Source organism: Sciurus carolinensis, chromosome 13 (genome assembly GCF_902686445.1).
Source record: "Sciurus carolinensis chromosome 13, mSciCar1.2, whole genome shotgun sequence".
NCBI lineage: Eukaryota > Metazoa > Chordata > Mammalia > Rodentia > Sciuridae > Sciurus > Sciurus carolinensis.
Window position 1 is genome coordinate 78,868,819 of NC_062225.1, and position 18,891 is coordinate 78,887,709.

An 18,891-nucleotide genomic window follows, 5' to 3' on the forward strand; every position below is an offset into this window, starting at 1 on the left:
AGCTAGGAATGTGGTCAATGCCACCCGATGCTGAATTCTGGGATGGCTAAACCCCAGCTTCTGCAGCTCTTGTACCTACAACAGGATAAGGGCCATAATTTGCATCTGCCTCCTGGTCCTGCTTCCAGAATTAGCTATTCTCTTTCTGGGCCACTTTGGCAGAAAGCAGGACCTCTGCTTCTCAGGAGAGGTGAGTCTACCATGAGCGTGTCTGTTCCGTTCTGCAGGCCACCTAAGGTGCCTTGAGGAAATCTGACCCTGGGGCCCCATTGCCCTGCCCCAGCTGGGGACCCAGAGGCAGGGATCCCCGGTCTCTGCTGAGGTTCTGCTCCTCCGCAGGAAGCGGCTCTCTGCGGCTCCTCAGTGCGGCAGGGTACAGAGTGGGGCAGGTGCAGAGTGTGAGCCGGCGTAGGAGGAAGAGCGCCTCCAGGACAGGCAGGAAAGGGAAGAGAGGCGGCGGGCCCGCGGCCCACTGTGCTGTTCACTCTGCTGTCCCCATCTCCGCAGCCTGGGAGGAGTCCCGGCCTGGTAGGTTTCTGTTGATTGACTGGTTTAATGAATACCTAAGACCAGGAGGGAAAGGGAGGGCCCAGCAACAGGAACAGAAGTTCTGTCCCTTCGGGGGCTAAGCATTAGCGCCACACAAACGCAAAATTAAATGTCACCACGCCGGGCCCCTGGGAGAAGTGTTTTCTAGGTGGCGGCAGGACCCGGAGTCGGAGCAGCAGCTTAGACCACTGCGGCCCAGGCCACCGAGGCTCCGCCGAGCTCCGCCGCGGCCGCCAGGGGGCAGCGGAGAGGCCGCGCGGCGACCCGAGCGCCGGGCGGGGGCGCGGCGACGTCGGCGCCGCCGGATCGCGTGACCGCGCGCCCGCTCGCTGCCGCCGCAGACATGCAGTCCCCGACGGTGCTCGTCACCTCCAGGTGAGCCAGACTCCATCCCGCGCCTCCCGCAGAGCCGCGCCGGGTGCGCGGGACTCAGGGCCGGGCGCAGGCCGCCACCGCAGCGCCCCGGGCGGTTCCTGCGGGCCCAGCCGCCCCGCGTGAGAGGTGGCGTGCCATCGAGTGTCTCCTTTTTGCAGATGGGGAAACTGAGGCACCCAGAGGGTAAAGCACTCACCCAGGACCCAGAGGAAGGCCGGGGCTGGCCGGGCGGTGCAGGCGCCCCGGAGGAGCCACTGCGCCCCTTCCCTTCCCACTGGGGTTCATTTCTTGAGGGCCTGAAAATCGAGTCCGGCGCTGTCTGTGGGCCAGGCTGGGCGTGGACTTCGGGCCCTACGGAACAGACCCGCCGGGTGGAGGTGCTGGGAGGGAGCAGTGCGTTCCGGTTGCCAGGGTGCGGACTCTAACCCGGTGGAGGCGACTAGAGGCAGCTGCCAAGGAGGGAAATGGGGGTGAAGTTCCAGCAGAGGCCTCCGATGAGCCCTCCCAGGGGACCCAGCCAGGATAGGTCCTGGAACCCCTGGGAGGTTCATGGTTTTACTCTTTCCCGCCTTTTAAATGACCGCAGTGATACACTTCAGGTATTTCCATGTCACACCTGCTCTGTAACAAAATCTTGGACTGAGACGCCAGTTTGTCATGTAAGTGAATGTGTTGCCCAACTTTCCAGCTGTAACTCGAGCTACCTGGGACTTCAGGTCTAGAAAACAGAAAATAGAATTCTTTTCGTAAGCCTTGGTGTGGGAACCTGGTGGTCTGGGCTTGGTACTGAGGCTGCAGGTTGCACTGCCTTGGTGGAAGAGGTTCCCTATTGCTTCCTAAGTCTCCTCTTTCTGAGTCTGTTTTCTTTTCCGCAAGTTGAAGGTTTAACATTAGCAGGTAAGAGCACATCAGATCCCCTGAGTCACACCATATAGACCCACAGAGTGTGACTTTGGGGCTGGGTACTTGGGAAGGGAGCTTTCCTCACTGCCTACTCCCCTCCCCCCATGGTGTGTCAACAGGCATGCGGGCCACGGGTGGTGAATCCTGCTCACTCCCTCCTTGCAGCAGGCACTGGCAGACCCAAAGAATTGGCCTGCGGAATATGTCCAAAGGCCTCAGTCCAGCAGTGAGGGTGGCTCTCACTTGGGGGCCAGTCATGTTCCCAAGCCAGCTTCCTCCCACCACCCGTCGCGTGTGTGCGTCCCTGCATTAACTCAGCCAGCAGGCGCTGAGGGCCTGTCCTGTGCCAGGGACCTGTCCAGATTCTAGGAGACAGAGGTGAACAAAACAAGGTCCTGCCCTGCTTTAGTGGGGACAGGTGGACCATAGGCAGACAGAGAATATGGCAGTGATGAGCAATGCCTGGGAAGGAAAATAAAACGATGGGGTAGACGGAGCAATAGGAATGAATGCTGTTTTATTTGGTGTGGTCAAGTGGCACCTTTCTGATAGGGGGAGAGTCATGGGAAAGAAATCTTGACAAGGGTGTGCTCAGGTAGAGAGGACAGAGGAGCCAGTTTTCTGAGGCCAGTGTGGTAGGAGTGCGGGGAGCAGGGGAAAGTGTCAGGTTGCGGTGGAGAGGTGGGCTTGGGAGCAGGGGACAATCAGGAAGGGCCTCGTGGGGTGGAAAGGCCAGGGGACTCCATTGTGAGTTTGATAGGATGCGGAGGTGAGCTGATCTGGCTTGCGGATCCCCAGCTGCTATGCTGACGTGGTCTGCATCGGAGCAGAGCCTTCAGTGGGCCCTTGCAGAACAGCATTAGCATCCACTTGAGTTTACCCAAGAATGTAGGGAGGGCAGCTGCTGGGTTGGTCCAGCGTGATGGGGTGGAGAAACATGCAGCTTCTGGACTGTTCAGAAGATTGTTTCAGTTCTGCTGATGATTCAGTGTGGATGCGAGAACAAGATAGAGGAGGCAAGACCAGCTGCAAACTTTTTGTCTCCAGATACCGAGAGGAGGATGTTGCTGTTTACTGAATGGGAAGACTGCAAGGAGCAGGTTTAGGGGCAGAGGGGTGTTTTAATCAGCTTTTCACTACTGTGACCAAATGGCCCAACCAGCACAACTGTAAAGGAGGAAGAGTTTATTTAAGGGCTCAGGGTTTCAGAGGTCTCAGTCCATATACAGCCAGCTCCATCATGTTGGAAAAGTGTGGCAGAAGGAAGCAGCTCACGTGATGATCAGAAAGCAGAGAGAGGTCTCCACTCGCCAGATACAAATATATACCCCAAAGCCACACCCCAATTCCCACCTCCTCCAGCCACATCCTATCACTTCAATTACCACCCAGTTAATCCCTATCAGGGAATTAATTCACTGACTAGATTAAGACTCACAACCCAATCATGTCTCCTCTGAACCTTCTTGCATTGTCTCACACGTGAACTTTTGGGGGATCCCTCACATCCAAGCCATAACAAAGGGAATCAGCACCTGTCTGGCAGGTTAATTTTGAGGACCTTGACAGTCAGATGGAGATGTCAGGAAGGTGGTTGGAAGGATGGCCCTTGAGGGGAGAGTGGACTGTGGAAAGGACTTGAGTGTCATTGGCTTGGAATGGTATTTAAAGCCTTGAGAGGTGGCCTTGGGAGGGTATCACGAGAGGAAGGAAATCTAGGGAGGGCACTGCGGGAGAGCTAGGGGGTTGATCCAGTTAGTGAGGATTCAGCTTCAAATGTAGCAGCACAGAGGCCACAAGTGAAGCAGGCAAGGGCAGTTCAGGTGCATCATGAGGATAGCAGTCCTGTTGGAATAGGTTCAAGGTCAAACAGGAGAGGGAATCTAGGTCCTTCTTTTGAGTTTGGCTGGGAAGGGGAAAGAGAGGTGAAGGGAGGAGAAAGTGGGGTCAAAGGATAACTTTTGTTATAGGGGTAACAAGAGTATGACTGTCTGCCAAGCAAATGGTCCAATAAGGAGAGCACATTGGTGGTACAAGAAAGAGAGGGGCGAAGTGCAGAAGCCACGTCCCTGAGCAGGTGTGGGGCCAGGATCCACTGCTCCTGGACAGGCCTGTCTTAGGAGGAGCAGCCAGTTTGACCACTGCCCCGGGAGGGTGCAGGCGCAGTGGTGAATCTTCTGATTGCTTCATTTCCTCAGTGCAGTAGGAAACAGCATCATCAGGGAAGAGTGGGTGTTGGGGGTTTGCTGAGAGGGAGGATCTAGGCTCCATGTCTTGCTACTCAAGGGCTGGTCCCTGGAGAAGGGGCACAGAGCAGCATGAACATCAGCTGCAGTTTACCCCAGAGGCGTGGGCTCAGAATCGGTATGTTAGCAAGATCACCAGGGGACTTTCAGGCACATATTAATCTGAGCAGCTTGGTCTAGGACATAGGGGGTCACTTTATGTCTGTGGGCCATGTCCTGCCCACCACTTGCTTTTGGGACTTAGGGTTCTATGAGGACGCTTCCCACTTGCGTAGGTGTGGTCTGCAGCTTCTTCATGCTCCAAAGGCAGAGTTGAACAACTGCATCTGAGATCAGGTGGTCTGAAAAGCCTGACTTAGTTCCTGCCTGGGCTTTTATAGAGAAAGAGTCCTGGGGGGCGTAGGGAATGGCCAATGAGTGGATTAGGCCCAGGTGCATCGGCTCACACAACGAAAGATCTCCAGCCTATCCCAGGCTCCTGATCAGCAACCTGCGCATGCCTGTCTCACAAGTTCCCAGACGATGCTGATGCTGCTCCAGGGACCACACTTTGAGAATCCACATCTAAAGTGAGGTACGGTTGCCAGGGCCACTGCTGCAGCTTGAAGTTAGTGGCCATGAGTTTCAGGCAGGACTAGGCAGTATGTTTGTGCCAATCGTGTTGAACTGCCAGGGCACAGGGGCAGGAGTCAGAGAACTAGAAAACTGGAAACATGGTCTTTTTCCAGTCCAGTTCAGCCCCAGGCGAGAAGTCAGGGAGCCAAGCCCTGGGTATTGGGATTCCAGCAGTGGATTGGAAACAGGTGAGGGACAGGTGTCTTTGTACTCTCAAGCCTGGACACTTCCAGGGAGCCCAGCCCGTTGGAGGCTCTGGCATTTGAGGGACTGGAAGGCAGGGAGGGAAGATGAGGTTTGTCCTGAGGTCCCCTCCAGTCTTCTAACTGCGAGGCCCCCCACCTTGTCCCTTCCATCCACCTGTACTTCATATTCATCATGACCCTAAAGAAAATGTGCCTCATGCCCAAGAGGCCACCTGGACTCTAGTATGACTCTCAGAGGTTGAACCCTGGCCCTGCCTGGACACACCAAGAGCTTAACATGCCTCTCCCTTGGAGCCCCTTTCCCTGTCTTGAAGTCACACTCCTTGTGAGTCTATGGACGGTGGAAGTGACTTAGCACAGCCCACCTGCTGGGGGTCGCACTCACCTTAGCCTCTGGTCTCCTTCCCCTCCTGTGCTGTGACGTAGCACTGAGATGCCACAAGCACACACAGTCTGCTCAGCATCAGGCAGAGGACACTGTCATCGACCTCTGGCAAAAGGGGAGGACCGCCTGGTCGCCGCGTTTTTCTCAAAGCGTCCCCTGCCTTCCTGCACCCCAAACACCTCCGTGGAGTCAGGTCCGCCTGGGCCTTCGGGAGGGACTTGTGCTTATCCGTGTGCATAGTACACGAGCATGTTCTTCACGTGCACAGGCCCGTGTGGTCCCTGGGTGTGCTCACACCGTGAGCAGTGCGTCACAGTCAGCCTCCCCGGTTGTTGACAGCAGCCTCGTGTTGGTGGCAGGGCCAGCGTGTTTACCCTGTGTGGGGACATGAGGAATCTGTTAGGAAGGAGTCCCGGGGGATGGGTGTTTGATGGACTGGGGTATAATTCCAGAAGTGAGGGGCAGGACCAAGCACGGTTGAAGCTCCAGAGGCCCGTGTGACGGGCCTGCCTGGTACACACCAAGAGCGCACCTGCCAGAGGCATGCACGTGAGGTGCGTTCGTCCACACGGTCTGTGACACACCCTGCTGCAGGATGAGGAACGTGCCTCACATTGTTCTCTCTTTGCAGAGAACCCCTCATGGATGCTTTGCTCCCCAGTAGCCCCTGGTGTCTCGATACTGTAGTTTACCCAGTACATCCTCAGCCTCAAGCCTCATCCTGCCCAGAGGAGGAAGCTGGCCTGGCCCGTGCCTCCCTGGCCACCTTCAGCATGATCCCCAACTGGGCAGACTCGGTCGCCAACCCCTGCTTCTCATTGAGGAGGTGTGAGTCTTTCCAGGTTCACATCCCAGGCTCCTTCTCTGGTCTGCACAGATCCCCACGATGCCATCTGTACAAGTTCCCCAAGCTCACACACTGAGTGTGTCAAACACTTAGCTCTTCATGATTTTCCACGAGCCTCATCCTTACCTGTTTCCTGCTAGGAACAGATGTTTGTCTCAGAGGCAGGACTCAGGGTAGGTGGACTGGAGAGCAGGGTAGGTGGCCTGGAGAGCAGCCAGGCACTGTACAAGGTGGCCAACAGAGCAGCCAGGCAGCCAAACCCATCAGGCTATCGCGAGGTCTGCCTGCATTTCTCTGGTGAAGGAGCAGCTGACTTGAACCTGAACTTCACTCGCTTTACTTCTTTTCCTTTGGTAGGCAAGTTCAGAATGTCCACACGGGCCTTGACCTGACTGTGCCCCAGCACCAGGAGGTGCGGGGCAGGATGATGTCCGGCCACGTGGAGTACCAGATCTTGGTGGTGACTCGGCTGGCTGCATTCAAGTCAGCCAAGCACAGGCCTGAGGATGTCGTCCAGTTCTTGGTAAGCAGGGGACCACAGCTGGAATGTTCCAAAGGTACTTAGAATCCAGGTGGGCAGAAACACCTGCCCAGCAGGGTGCAGGTAGCATCAGGGTATGGGTACTTCCCCATCCAGTGCTCGCTCAGAGCCTGGGCGCCAGACCATGTCACACGGGGGCACGAGGGTGAGTTGGGGTGCGCACGGTCTCATGCGTGCACCCGTGGGCGTGGGCAGCACTGTGAGGACCAAGTGACCAGAGCACGTGGGGGGTGGGGGCGGGTAGGGTCTGAGTCCTGCTCTGTCTGCACAGACCCAGGCTCCTTCCCTGGATGGTACAGGAAGTGCAAGCTCGGACCAGGGTTGGGCCTACAGTGCAGGTTTTGGAGGTGAAGTTAAAAACCTGGGAGTAGATGAAGTTACCTGGAGAACAGATGTGGAAGGTGGAGAGAAGGGCTGAGGAAGAGATTCTGGGGACCCCTGCAGGTCAGGGACAGTCAAGGAGGAGGAAGAGTCTGCAGTCAAAGCTGAAGGAAGAGAACTGGGCATCTGTGGAGTCACAGGAGCTAAGGGAGGAGAGTTTCAAGAAGGGGTGAGATCCCGTTTATTTATTATTTACCCTTTGGTCTCCTGGTAACCAGGAAAGATAGGCTACAGGATTTTAGGAGAAGATAAAATGAGCCAGCGTCCTGCAGTCCAGAGGGGAGCAACCTGTTGCAGACTTGTTCACAGGTTGGTTCTGAATCTCCTGGCAGCCACGGACTAAATGAATTTCATAGCTGAAGACCTATTGAAAAAGACCAAATCTAAGAGAAATGTACGGCACAAATCTTTCTTCAAGGGACATTCAGCAACATCATGAGAAGAGCCCAAAATACCAGTGCTGTTTTTCATTCAACTGCTTCTTAAAACAATCTTGGCGAGAAGCTGGGGAGCTGGTGGTTATGTCTGCATTGTTCTAAGAGTGACTCTGCAGCACCTGGTAATCACTCTTTATTCAGGATGGGGTTCAATGCATCCATGTCTTCAGGGACAAAAGCAGAAAGAACATTTGAGATTGTATTCCTGGGCATGAGGGAGCAGCAGCCCCATGGGAACCCTTGGGAAGCACCAGGTCATTGCGCTCTGTCCTGTGCTGTGGGCCCACCTCACACGCGGGGCATATGTGAGGATGTCTGTAATACTTCCACATGCCACGCCACTCACCCTGCGTGGTCACGTCCCAGAGCACACAGGACAGTGCTTCTCAGACATTCTAAAGCTCCTCCTTTACTCCCTGTGGGATGGTCTGGGGTGACAGTGTAGCCCAAAATTGCATGCCCCAAACCTGAAATCTCTCTGGAGCTACATGATTTAGATAAAAGAATTAATGAACTTTCAGCATCTACTCCCTAAAAGGACACATTTTTTAAAAAGGTATAGATATGTTCAATTGCTAACCATGAAGTGAAGCCAGCCTTCAGGAAGGGGTACTGTGTTCAAGGCTCGGCAAACCCCCATGTGTAAGCGGGCTGCAGGCGTGCACAGGTTAGAGGGCCAGGGAGCAGTGTCAAAGTCTACCCAGTGTGGCCTGTGCACAGGGTGCACCACACACACGAGTTCTCGTCTCAGCTCCCTCTGCACTCGGCACCTCTCCCTTGCTCTCCTCTTGTGGCTGGGGCAGGTCGCAGATGGCTATGGGCCCTCGAAGGCCTGGGCTCTTACTGAAAGCTCCCAGCCTCCCGTGCTTTCTAGGTTGGTGTGTCAGTGGGCCCAGCCCACGTGGAGGAGTCAGGCCAGCAGGGGGCGCTTGGCCCCCACTGCTGCTGCTCCTCCTTCTTGGCTGGAGTCACCAGTCAACCTGGGTCAGGGCCCGTGTTACCAGTCACTCTTGAAAGGATCCCTCTATCTTTCCTGAAGGACTGTTCTCAGGAAAGCTCTAGAACTAGATTTTCTTACTGACAATTGCTGGTAGTAGCTCCCTGTCCCAGGTGACTCCCGATGTGGGAGCTTCTGAAGCCCCCCAGCCATCTCTGGTATTTAAAACTGGGGTTTCTGAGTGATCCAGACATATCCTGTGTAGTGGACTGGACCACCAGGCCTCCTGAACCCAAGCGCATGGGATTGTCTTTATCCCTGGTTTGCCAGCATGTTCCAGAGAACGCTAAGGGTTCAGGCCAAGGCTGGGGTACACATGTGAGTCACCTGTGCCTTTGTCCTCCGCACTGCCACAGACTCATCAGGAGATAGCCCCAGCCTCTGGGGAAGCAATGAGGGGGACACAGGCTGATGGTGGAGACTGTGGCACAGAGCAGGTGACTTTTCTCATAGCCCACACTTGATTGTTCAGACTACAGCCATGGTACCATACCCATTAGGCTGTAACCACTCACCCACACGAGATCCGAGCCAGCTGCAATATTCCATGTGGAGCAAACAGTAAGAACTTGATAAGTGAATGAGTAGATGCTTAGCTGCCTAGAAGGAGTAGAGAGAGGCTGGGCAGGAAGAAGAGGTGGTCAGCCCGCAACCTTGCAGGAAGCTGAGCACCACCCTTGGGGGACCTAGATGGCACTTAGAACCACCTTCTGGCATCAGCAGGAGCTTCACTCAGGTCCCAGCATGCTGAGAGGTCTTGAAGGCAGTGCAGAGAACCAGTTTCAGCAGCGCCCAACCCCACTGCAGCTTGGGACTGGCCCTGCTGGAAGGGAAGGCTGCTGCTGACTTACACGAGACGGCAAACGAGATCTGCGCCGAGAAGAGGCGGCTCACGGCCTTGCGGGAAGATGACTGGAGAGTCTTCCAGGTGCCGAGATCACCTGCAAATGCATGGAAAGCCCAGGATGGAGGCCATGGCAGTGGACTCTTGCTGGCCAGGGAAGGGTCCCTATGTCGCTGCCTTTACCCGGGCCTGCAGCAGTACCTGGAATCCCACCATGGCTGCAGCTTTCCTCTGGGCCTCTGGGGTTTTTCTAAGGGACCAGAGCCTGAGGCAGGAAAGCTGGTGGAAGGGCAACAGGCAGGCCTGCCCCCGGGCACTCGGGCACACTCCTGTTGGCACACCTGGTTTGCGGGTGAGAAGACCTCTCCCCTCCTGCCCTTCACTCAGGAAACCTCATGCTTCTCTCATTCCAGGTCTCCAAAAAGTACAGCGAGATCGAGGAGTTTTACCAGAAACTGAGCAGTCGTTACACCGCTGCTCGCCTGCCCCCGCTGCCCAGGAAGGTGCTGTTTGTTGGGGAGTCTGACATCCGGGAAAGGACAGCCGTGTTCAATGACATTCTGCGCTGCGTCTCGAGAGATGCCCAGCTGGCAGGCAGCCCAGAGCTGCTGGAATTCTTAGGTACCTGTGGCTCTGTCCAACCTTCCTGTGGTCCCCCTGGCCCAGAACCTGGCCTTGCTCCTCAGCTGGGCGGGAGCAGGTCCACAGCTGCCCTCCCCAGCCTGGCAGCTTTGACCAGCCTGTTCAGGCAAATAGACCTCACTGACACCTTGAGCTGAATGGTGAACAAGAGAGCCAGCTCTTGAGGGACTGCCCACCAGGGAGCCAGATGGGTCACACTGTGTTCTCCCTAGTGTGTCCCCACCATGGCCTTCCTGGCCAACTCCCTCCCTCAACACACCTCCTGCTAGCCGGACCTAGGGACTGTGACATACAGGGAAAGTTGTGCTTCCACAACCAGGCTGGTGACCTGGACCCTGGGGACACTACCTCCCTGCTTCTGGCCCCCACAGAGAGGCCTGTGATCCAGCACCCAGGCCTTCAGTAATGGAGACTCTGAATGCTTTCAGAATGTGTCCCAGCCCTCTGTCTCCCTCTGGTTTTCTCATCTGCGAGATGGGGAGGTGACCCGCTGACAGGTGGTCATGCGCTGAGTGAGCTAACACACCAGAAGCACTTAGAACACAGCCTACCACGCAGGAAGTGGTGGCTAAGATGATACTCCACCCCAACACACCCTGTCCGCTCCTACCCACCACCCCACAGCCCCGCAGGCAGGGATTGGTCCCTGAGCCCTGAGGTCGGGGCAGGCCCGCTGGGAGGACTGGCTGCTCACCTGACTCTCTCCCTCTTCAGGTCAGTGGCTTAACCACTGCATCTCCTAGTTCCATAGGACAGAAGGGAATTTTTCAGAAGAAAGTCAACAGGAAATAAATCAGTTTTTAAAAAATGAGCATCAGGGATGGAAGCAAAACTGGCAAGTGCACAGGGGAAAGAGGACAAGACAAGGTCACATGGTCTCTGTCCATTTCTGTGCCCTGTGCACAGGCCTGGGGTCTCTCCCACCCCATTTGCTCCAAGGCCACAACCCTTCCTTCTCTGCCTGGCCTGTAATGAGGGGTGTATGCAGCTAGAGGGGAGGCTCGGTTGTCCTCACCCCTTCTGTTAGGGAGAGACAGGACAGGGTGGTCCAGCTTCCCTTGGCACTGTGCCTGTTTCCTCGTCTGTAAAATGGAAGCAGCTTAACGTCTCACAGGGTTGGGTTTTAAAGTGTAAGATGCTTGTGATGTGAAACTGAAGGGACATGAGCTTTTAAATGTCTAAAAGAAAAGAGCTGAATATACAATATAATCATCACCACTCAGTACACCCCATATGGGCGTTAAAGAACACTCTGCAGGGACGTATTTTAAAAAGTCATTAGTTAGAGAGAGACAAACAAGTAGGTAGACCCACGCTTGTCTGACTCTCCACGGGGGGAGGACTAGCCTTTCTTACTCCCAGCCTTCGCAGACAGGTACTTTTGCAAATGCCACCTGCGGATGCTGTGGGGAGCCAAGCTGCCGCGGATGTTTCGGGATGCTTGCTCTCCCTTTCTGAACTTACCTCATCCTGGACACCTGTCTGTGGGCCACACTTTGAGATGTAAGCCAGATTGTAATGGAGGGATGCTGTTTGTTCTGGACTCTTTCACATGCTCATTTTGTGTACTCATCGAGGTCATGGTCCGATTGCTCTGGCTCTGGGAGGGCTCCCATCTGTGGTTGGACTGGCAGAGACCCTCGCCACGCCCCACACTGCAGAATGGTTCTAGAAGTGTTGGTCCTACTCAAACCATGCTACACACCAGCCAGTGGAACCCACCCCCAGCCCAGGGGATGTGGGATCTGCCAATCCTGCCCTGCTGACAGGCTTTGGGCTGTTTAAGAACCACCACCTTGGTCTTGCTCTGAAGCGCCCCTTGTGACTGTACCATGCCAGGAGTCCCTGGAGAGCTGCATAGGCACCTGATTGCCCCCAAATGATGGCTGCCTCCCATCCTGTTCAGACGGATCCTGGTCCCAGGGAGCTGTGGAATGCCCAGGCCCCAAATCCTGGCATGAGGGCATGCGGTGAGGCACCTCCTCTAGTCTGGGGTGGGCTTCAAGCTCCTCTTCCGCCTTCTCCCACAGGCACCAGATCCCCAGGGACTGGAGGTCTCACCAGCAGAGATTCCTCTGTTCTGGAAGACACGGCCAGCCAGGCCGGGGGTGATGAGGAGGCTTTTGACTTCTTCAAGCAGCCAGACCGAGGGGAGGGTGAAGACCCACCTATCCCGGCCCTTCAGGATGCAGGAAAGTCCCTGGAAGAGGAAGAGGAGGAGGAGGAGGCATTGGACCCTCTGGGCATCATGCGGTAGGTCGCCTCTCGTCAGAAGGGCCCCCTCGGCTCGTCCTAGGCTTTGTGGAGACAGCCCCTCTATCCCTCTTTTCTGGGAGTCTGCGGAGACCCCTCCCTGATCTTCCCAGATCACTTGCTCACAGGCCTTGGCCCGTGTGCTCAAGGGCACTGGCTCACTGCTCACTCTTTTTGTTTTTTATTTGTTCTTTTTAGTTATACATGACAGTAGAATCTATTTTGACATATTTATACAAACATGGACTGTATCTTATTCTAATTAGGACCCCAGTCTCTTGGATGTACACGGTGGTGAGATTCACTCTGGTGTGTCCTGTATGTACCCAGGGAAGGCATGTCAGGTTCATTTCACTGTCGCTCCTATTCCTACCCCCTCCCTTCCCTTCATTCCCCTTTGTCTGATCCAGTGAACACTCTGCTCACTGTTCATGCCGCCCACATCTTTAGGGCTGGGCTCAGGTATCCCTGTTCCTCCCTCGTCACAGGGTGACCTCATTACATGGAGACCCCCAGGACAGCTCGGTAGCCCAGGCCGCTGGACCCCACCCCTGCCACCAGGGCCTGGGTTCTCCTTCCAGCCGAGTGCCTGGCGCAGTGACTGCACCTCCTGGGCCGCCTCACCATCTGTAAAGCCAGAGCGTTTCCCTTGGCTCTTCCCCACCAGGGCAGTTGGAGGTTGCCGTGAATCATATGGTTGGAGGGGACGTGTGGCCACAGATGCCGTGTGTGAGGTGGGAGGTGGAGTGCAGGTGGGTGCCTTGGCCGGGGACGGTGTCCTCTTCCTATGCACACACACGCACACGTGCACATACTCTGACTGGAGATGAAGAGGCAGCCAGCCAGGCGACCCTTCTCCTGGCCCTCTGACTCCTCCAGCCAATCAGCAAGCTGCTCCTGAGCCCCTACTGCGTCGACCACCCTGTGCTGGGGGTGCCGGCAGGGCACACGGTTCAGACACCTGCTGCCGGTCCTGGCTGGTGACACAGGCTGACATGTTTGGTCAGGCCATCCCCACTGGCTTCCTTGAGGCTTGGAACTAGGACCCTCAGTTATGCCCAGGGCCCTTGCTCTGCAGTCCAAACAAAGTGAAACTCACATTTTCTGAGGACCCACTAAATACTTGGCATTGTGCTTTGTACGTCACGTACTGTGTCTCCTTGTTCCTCTACCTTGCAAGCAGATGGCAGTATCCCATTGTAGAGGTCAAAGAAACCAAACTGCATAGGCCAAGCGCCCTGCCTGAGGTCAGACAGCTGGCAAAGATGGTACTGAGGTTGGAACCGAGCTTGAAGTCCGGTCTCTGGAGGACTTGAAATCCTGACTTTGCCATTTACCAGACTTGTGTCCCTGATCATTTACCTCTTCTCTTCAGTTTTCGGCTCATGATAGCACCTGCCTCTCAGGGCCCTCATGAAGATTAAGTGAGTAATGTAGATGTAGCCTTAGCCCGCATCATGCCCCCTCCTTCTACAGAGTCAGACCCCGGACCAGGGGAATGATGAGGGGGTCTCAGGGATTTACTAAAGACCTGTCTGAAGAGGAGGGAGCCCTGTCTTATAGGTCCTGCTCCAGAAAAGAACTAGAGCCAGGGAGAATTCAAGCAGAGGCAAGTCTGACCTCAGCCTGGAGAATGAGGCCCTGACAGCTCTGCCCCTCCGCTCCAGTGGGATGTGTGGGCGGTGGACTGCTGGGGCTGAGGGTTCACTTAGAAAAGCAGGGCTCCCCCCCAGCCACCCTCCAGCCAGCCTTGTCCTGGGAGTGGAGGGCAGTGCAGATGGTGGGGTGATGCCAGAAGTCTATGATAGCCACTCCTCCGCAGCCTTGCCCAGCCAGAGGCCCTTCTTGGCCTCTGTTTTGGTATGGAGAAGGCATTGCTTGAACTCACTCTCTGTTCTAAGTAACTACACGTGGTGCCAAACTGAGATGGACTTCTTTGGTTTGCGCCAGCGTCTGCTGAAGGACACACTTAACAAAGCGGCTCCTTTTTTGGGTAGGAAAATGTTCTTTGGGGTTGGCAAATGCTGCCTTGAACTTCCCACTTGCTCCATTAGCAGATCACTAGAGGGATGTGTCAGCAGACCCAGGACCCCTTGCCCCCAGCTCTGCATTCCAGAGTCCTGGCTCCTGAACCCTAGGAAAGCTTACATGTAAGAGGAGTCCCCTCTCCTGACAGTTTTTCCTTTAAGAACCATGTGACACCAGTTGGTGTTATCACTTTTGTCAGGAATAGGTAACATTTTCAGAGCTTATTAAGCCAGGAGCTGAGCTAGTTAGCATTTGCTTGCATTAGTTCATCGTGTCTTGGAGACAGCTTTTCTGGATCTTTTTGCCCACGGTAAAATCGATATTGTATGTCATGACCCAGGACATGCATATTTCCTATAAAATGGTATCAAATTTCGAAGAACTCCTATGAAACCTTGCTAATGTATTATGCTCCATGGTTCCTGTTCTGTTTCAGTCTTTGAAAAGGTCAGGATGCATTGAACTGCTGTCAGGATCCGCCTTGGGCACTGTGCAGGAAGCAGGGCTCCAGGCTGATATTGGCATCGACTTCATTTTGCACATTAGGAAACAAGTTCAAAATCAAGTTGCTCGTCCACATTGATAAGACCTGCAGATGGTAGGGCCAGGATGAGAGGCCACCTGCAGTCTAGGCTTTTGGTGGTATGGTTAGAAGGTAGGACCCCAGGATTGTACCCTTTTCACAGATGGGGAGCTTGAAGTCAGAGCTGAGCAGGGACTCGACAAGAGCCTGGTGTGTGGCAGAGCTGAGCCCTGAGGTCAGGTCTCCTGCTGTGCCTCTTGTGGATGCCCCAGGGGATCCTGTGGGTGGTCTTGGGGGCTACCCACCTCACCCTTTGGTGGAGAACAGTCTGTCCTTTGCAGGCAGCTTGCGTTCTGCAGCATCTCTCTCCATGCCGTGCCCTCAGTTCCCCTGCACGCACAGCAGCCCTGGCCTCCCAGCTGTGCCCACACAGAAGCTCCCATCTGGGCCTGGCTCTGCCTTCCTGGAACAGCCAGCCACATTCCCACGTGCCAGGCCGCGGTCCTTCCCTGCCGTGGCCGCGGTGGGGCGCTGTGGCTCCACCTCAGAGCTGCCTGGGAGGGTGGGAGGCGCCAGCACAAAGCTTTGGCCTGACAAGCCTGGCTTTTCTTTGTCTTTTCAACCTGCCTCTGATTAGGAAGAAGGGCGTTATTGTGCCTTTAATTTAGAACGACAGAAGGACAGAAAAAGCCCTCACCCTGGCTCCTCCCGACACTGCTGCTGCCCTTACTTGCAGGGAAGGTTCTCTGTCCCCGACCCAGTGCTGCCGCTGCCGCTTTTGCCCTGCTTTGGCACTTCCCATTCTCTTCCGATTGCCTCTCCGTGTTGTACGTAGTTTTCGTATTTAACACTCTTTTTAGCTTCCTCATGGTTCTAAGAAAATTGAAGTTACACAATTATGGTTCTGCTTTCTGCTAGAAAAACTTGCTAGGGGCGTTTTTCACTGTGACTCAAATAAGATGCAACTAGTAGAAAGAAATGGAGAACACAGAAGTCCTCTCCCCGCGGAGGCGCACGCTCCGGGCATTCACATCTCGGCACACAGGTGTTACCTGTGCTGTTCTGCAGTTTGGCTTTTCCATGTGTGGAGGTCTTTCCAGGTCAGTGGATCCTCTTTTCCATTCATGCACCACTAGTCCCTTGGGTTGAGGTGCCATAGCAGCACCTCCAGATCCTGCAGGTAGATGCTGCTCTGTCTTCGTAGACTTCTGCTGCCCCAGGTAGTAACTTGAGGAAGTTTTGCCTTTATATACAGAGCTTGTGTCCCCTTGAGCATTTCCCCAGGTCCAGGGTCCAGGGCAAGGTCCCCAAAGCTTCAGCAAAGGGGCTCCAGCAAAGGGCTCTTTGTGTTGCAGGTTCTGGGGGTGGAGGGGACTCTGCTCTTACAAACCCCTCCCACTGCAAGACTGCTCCCTCCCACCTCTCCTGGCCTACTGCCCAGTCACAGGGAACCCACTCCATGTCCCAGGGTCCTGAGGATTCAGATGCTCTTGGGTCAGGCTGCCTCGGTACACACCTGACAGGCTAGCCTCCTCCTAGACCTTTTTTTGCAGTACTAGCCTGGAACCCGGGGCCTTGAGGATGCTACCTAGGCAAGCGCTCTACCACTGAGCTAACCAACCCTTCCAGGACTCTCAGGGAGGGTCTGCGCTGAGGCTTCCAGTGGTGAAGGTGCGTGTTTCTTTGGAGTGCTTTTTCATCACAATCTTCATATAGATTTTGCTTCATTTGCCATAAATAACTACCGGTGTTTCAGTGTAAAAATACTTTACGTCTTGTATTGGGATGAATTGCTGCTCTGGGAAGACTCCTTGGTTTTGAATGCCCCTGGCAGACTGCAAGTGTCACTAGATTTCCTGATCCTGCATCCAGAACTGAAGCAGATGCCCAAAGTGAGCCATGGTGGGAACTCTGGGCACAACATGGCCTGATGCCTACCCGCTGAGGGACCCTGCACCTGTCTCCCTTGGGGGCCTCTTGCTAAGTAGCATACCGTCCCCCCTGCACTGGAACCTTGAGCCCATTATGCAGGCCTTCCTGGATACCACCAGTAGAGCAGATAGCAGCTGGGGACTGTGGCCATCCTGGAGCTGCTTAGAGGTACAGATTCTCAGGCCCCCTGGAGCCTGGGTAGGACAGCCCTTGAGGTGAGTCCTCTGTGAGCTCATGCTGGAGAAGCCAGAAGCCAAACTGCACTGAGTGCCTGCCACCCCCAGGGTGCCTAGGAGGGGTCCCACGTGCAGGGCAGCCCTTCCTTGACTCTGCTCCCCACCTCCTACTGTTTCTCTTGGATTTCCCCTTCTGCCTGTGCTCTTCCTAGACTATTCGGGCAGGGGAGGCATGAGCCAGGGCTGGTGGGGCCTTACCTTGCACCGTGCCCCTGTGGCACCTGGCTGTACCCTGGCCAGACCCCATGCTGGTGAGGAATGCAAGAGGCAGGAGATGCAGCCCTCTTTGACTGAACCCCATGCAGAACTGTATTTCCCATCCAAGTACTGCTTCCAGTTTGGCCTGAATGCAGGTGCTCACAAGGACCTCAGATGGAACACTGGTTTCCGCTGTTTTTACTTCAGTAGCAAAATCTTTGATTCAAGGAAAGTCTCCTACGAAATCTCCTGATGTACAAAACAGACCAAAGTAGAATAGCTTCGGATGAGCAGGAGTAGGGACTGGGCCCTCAGCCTCAGCCCCACATTCAGAGGTGACCCTGGGCAGCTTTGCAGAAGACCAGGGCTCCTTACAGCATGGGACCCCTGGATGTGTGGACCCAGAGCTGGGTTAGAGGCAGACAGTCCTAGGTTCAACTCCCAGCTGGATGGAGACACTGGGCAGGTGGCTGGCCTTCTCAGAACTGCAGTTTCATCTTTATAAAGTAGGTTGAAGTCCAGGCCAGGGGTTCAAAGGATAGAAGGGAAGTTCCTTGTAAAATGCTGTCACGACTCCAGGTTCACTCTGAAGAGGTCTGTGAAGTGCAGGAGGCACTTTCTCTTTTCCTGTCGCTGTTACATGAATATCAGGGCTGTGTGACTCACCGTGGCTTTGCCGACTGCCAGGTGCACCTGGAGGTGGCAGGCTTGCCTCTTAGCCGCTGTGCCTGAGAGGAAGGGCCTTGCTGGGATTAATGGTGGTTTATTCCTTGGGGATGGGATCTTGGGAGGTCATATCTGCCACCCTCCTGGGGTGATTTCCAAATCACATAGGAGCAAACTGAGAGCAGGATGGGGGTCCCCTGACTATGGGCCCAGGACTTTTTCCTTCATCCCCTAGGGAGACCCTATCTGTGCCTGGTACCAACTTCTCAGCCCTCATCCATTCACTCTGCGCTTGGATGATGTGGGTGATGGGCATCCTGCACAGCCGGGGCTGCCAGCCACCCCCGCCCCAATCATGTTGCATTTGGAGTGTTGGGGGAGGGTTGTAATGGAATAGAAATGAAGAGACCCCAAATGAGAACCAGCACAGGCTATTTGCTTGGCTTACCATAGCCAGGGAGGAGTCGGCCACCATCACCTGCATTGGCCAAAGACTCTAAGCTGGCAGGGGAGTGGCCAGCTTCACAGTGGACATGAGAAGACTTTGTGTGTCCTCACTGGAGGTTATTGACATGGGGAAATAGAAGCGGGACATCCTGCATCCTATGTGATCGATTAGGGGAGTGCGTTTGGCTTTCTTTGGCTCGTCCTACTGAACTGGAAATGAAGGCGACAGTTAGGGACGTGGGCGATCATTGATCAAGACTTAATTCTTGCAGAGGCCATGGTTTGGCATCCTGGGCTGCCTGCTGCAGGCTGTGAATCTGAGTTCTACTTTTACATGTGGCTTGGCCCTTGTCCCTCTGTATATTCCGTCTCCAGGGACGATTGGAATGCTTGCCTTAGGGCAGGGGTTGCAGAGCCCCTGCAGCAGAGATGTCCTGGTTTCCTGGTGGTGCATGATGAGTGAGGGACAGTGCTGGCCCCCACGCAGAGAAGATGAAATGGTGTCACCCACAACACAAGAAGAGGGACTTGTTGTTGAGGCCCTGGACCCCAAGGTAGGGATTAGCCCCAGAGGGACCTGGAAAGTCAGACTTTGGCTGTAGAAAGGACGACCCTGGGACCAAGCAATGATGGGTGTCCG

General features: G+C 55.1%; 1 protein-coding gene across 1 annotated transcript in view; it reads left to right on the plus strand.

The window, feature by feature from the left end:
• Positions 1–778: 778 nt before the first annotated feature.
• The window catches only part of Hs1bp3 (HCLS1 binding protein 3), a 34,761-nt gene continuing 16,648 nt past the window's right edge, over positions 779–18,891 (plus strand). The window contains exons 1-4 of the mRNA XM_047522733.1: positions 779–924; positions 6,484–6,649; positions 9,740–9,947; positions 11,999–12,221. Of these exons, the coding sequence (XP_047378689.1) occupies positions 893–924; positions 6,484–6,649; positions 9,740–9,947; positions 11,999–12,221 (629 nt within the window). The 5' untranslated portion in view covers positions 779–892. The remainder of the gene's footprint in view (positions 925–6,483; positions 6,650–9,739; positions 9,948–11,998; positions 12,222–18,891) is intronic.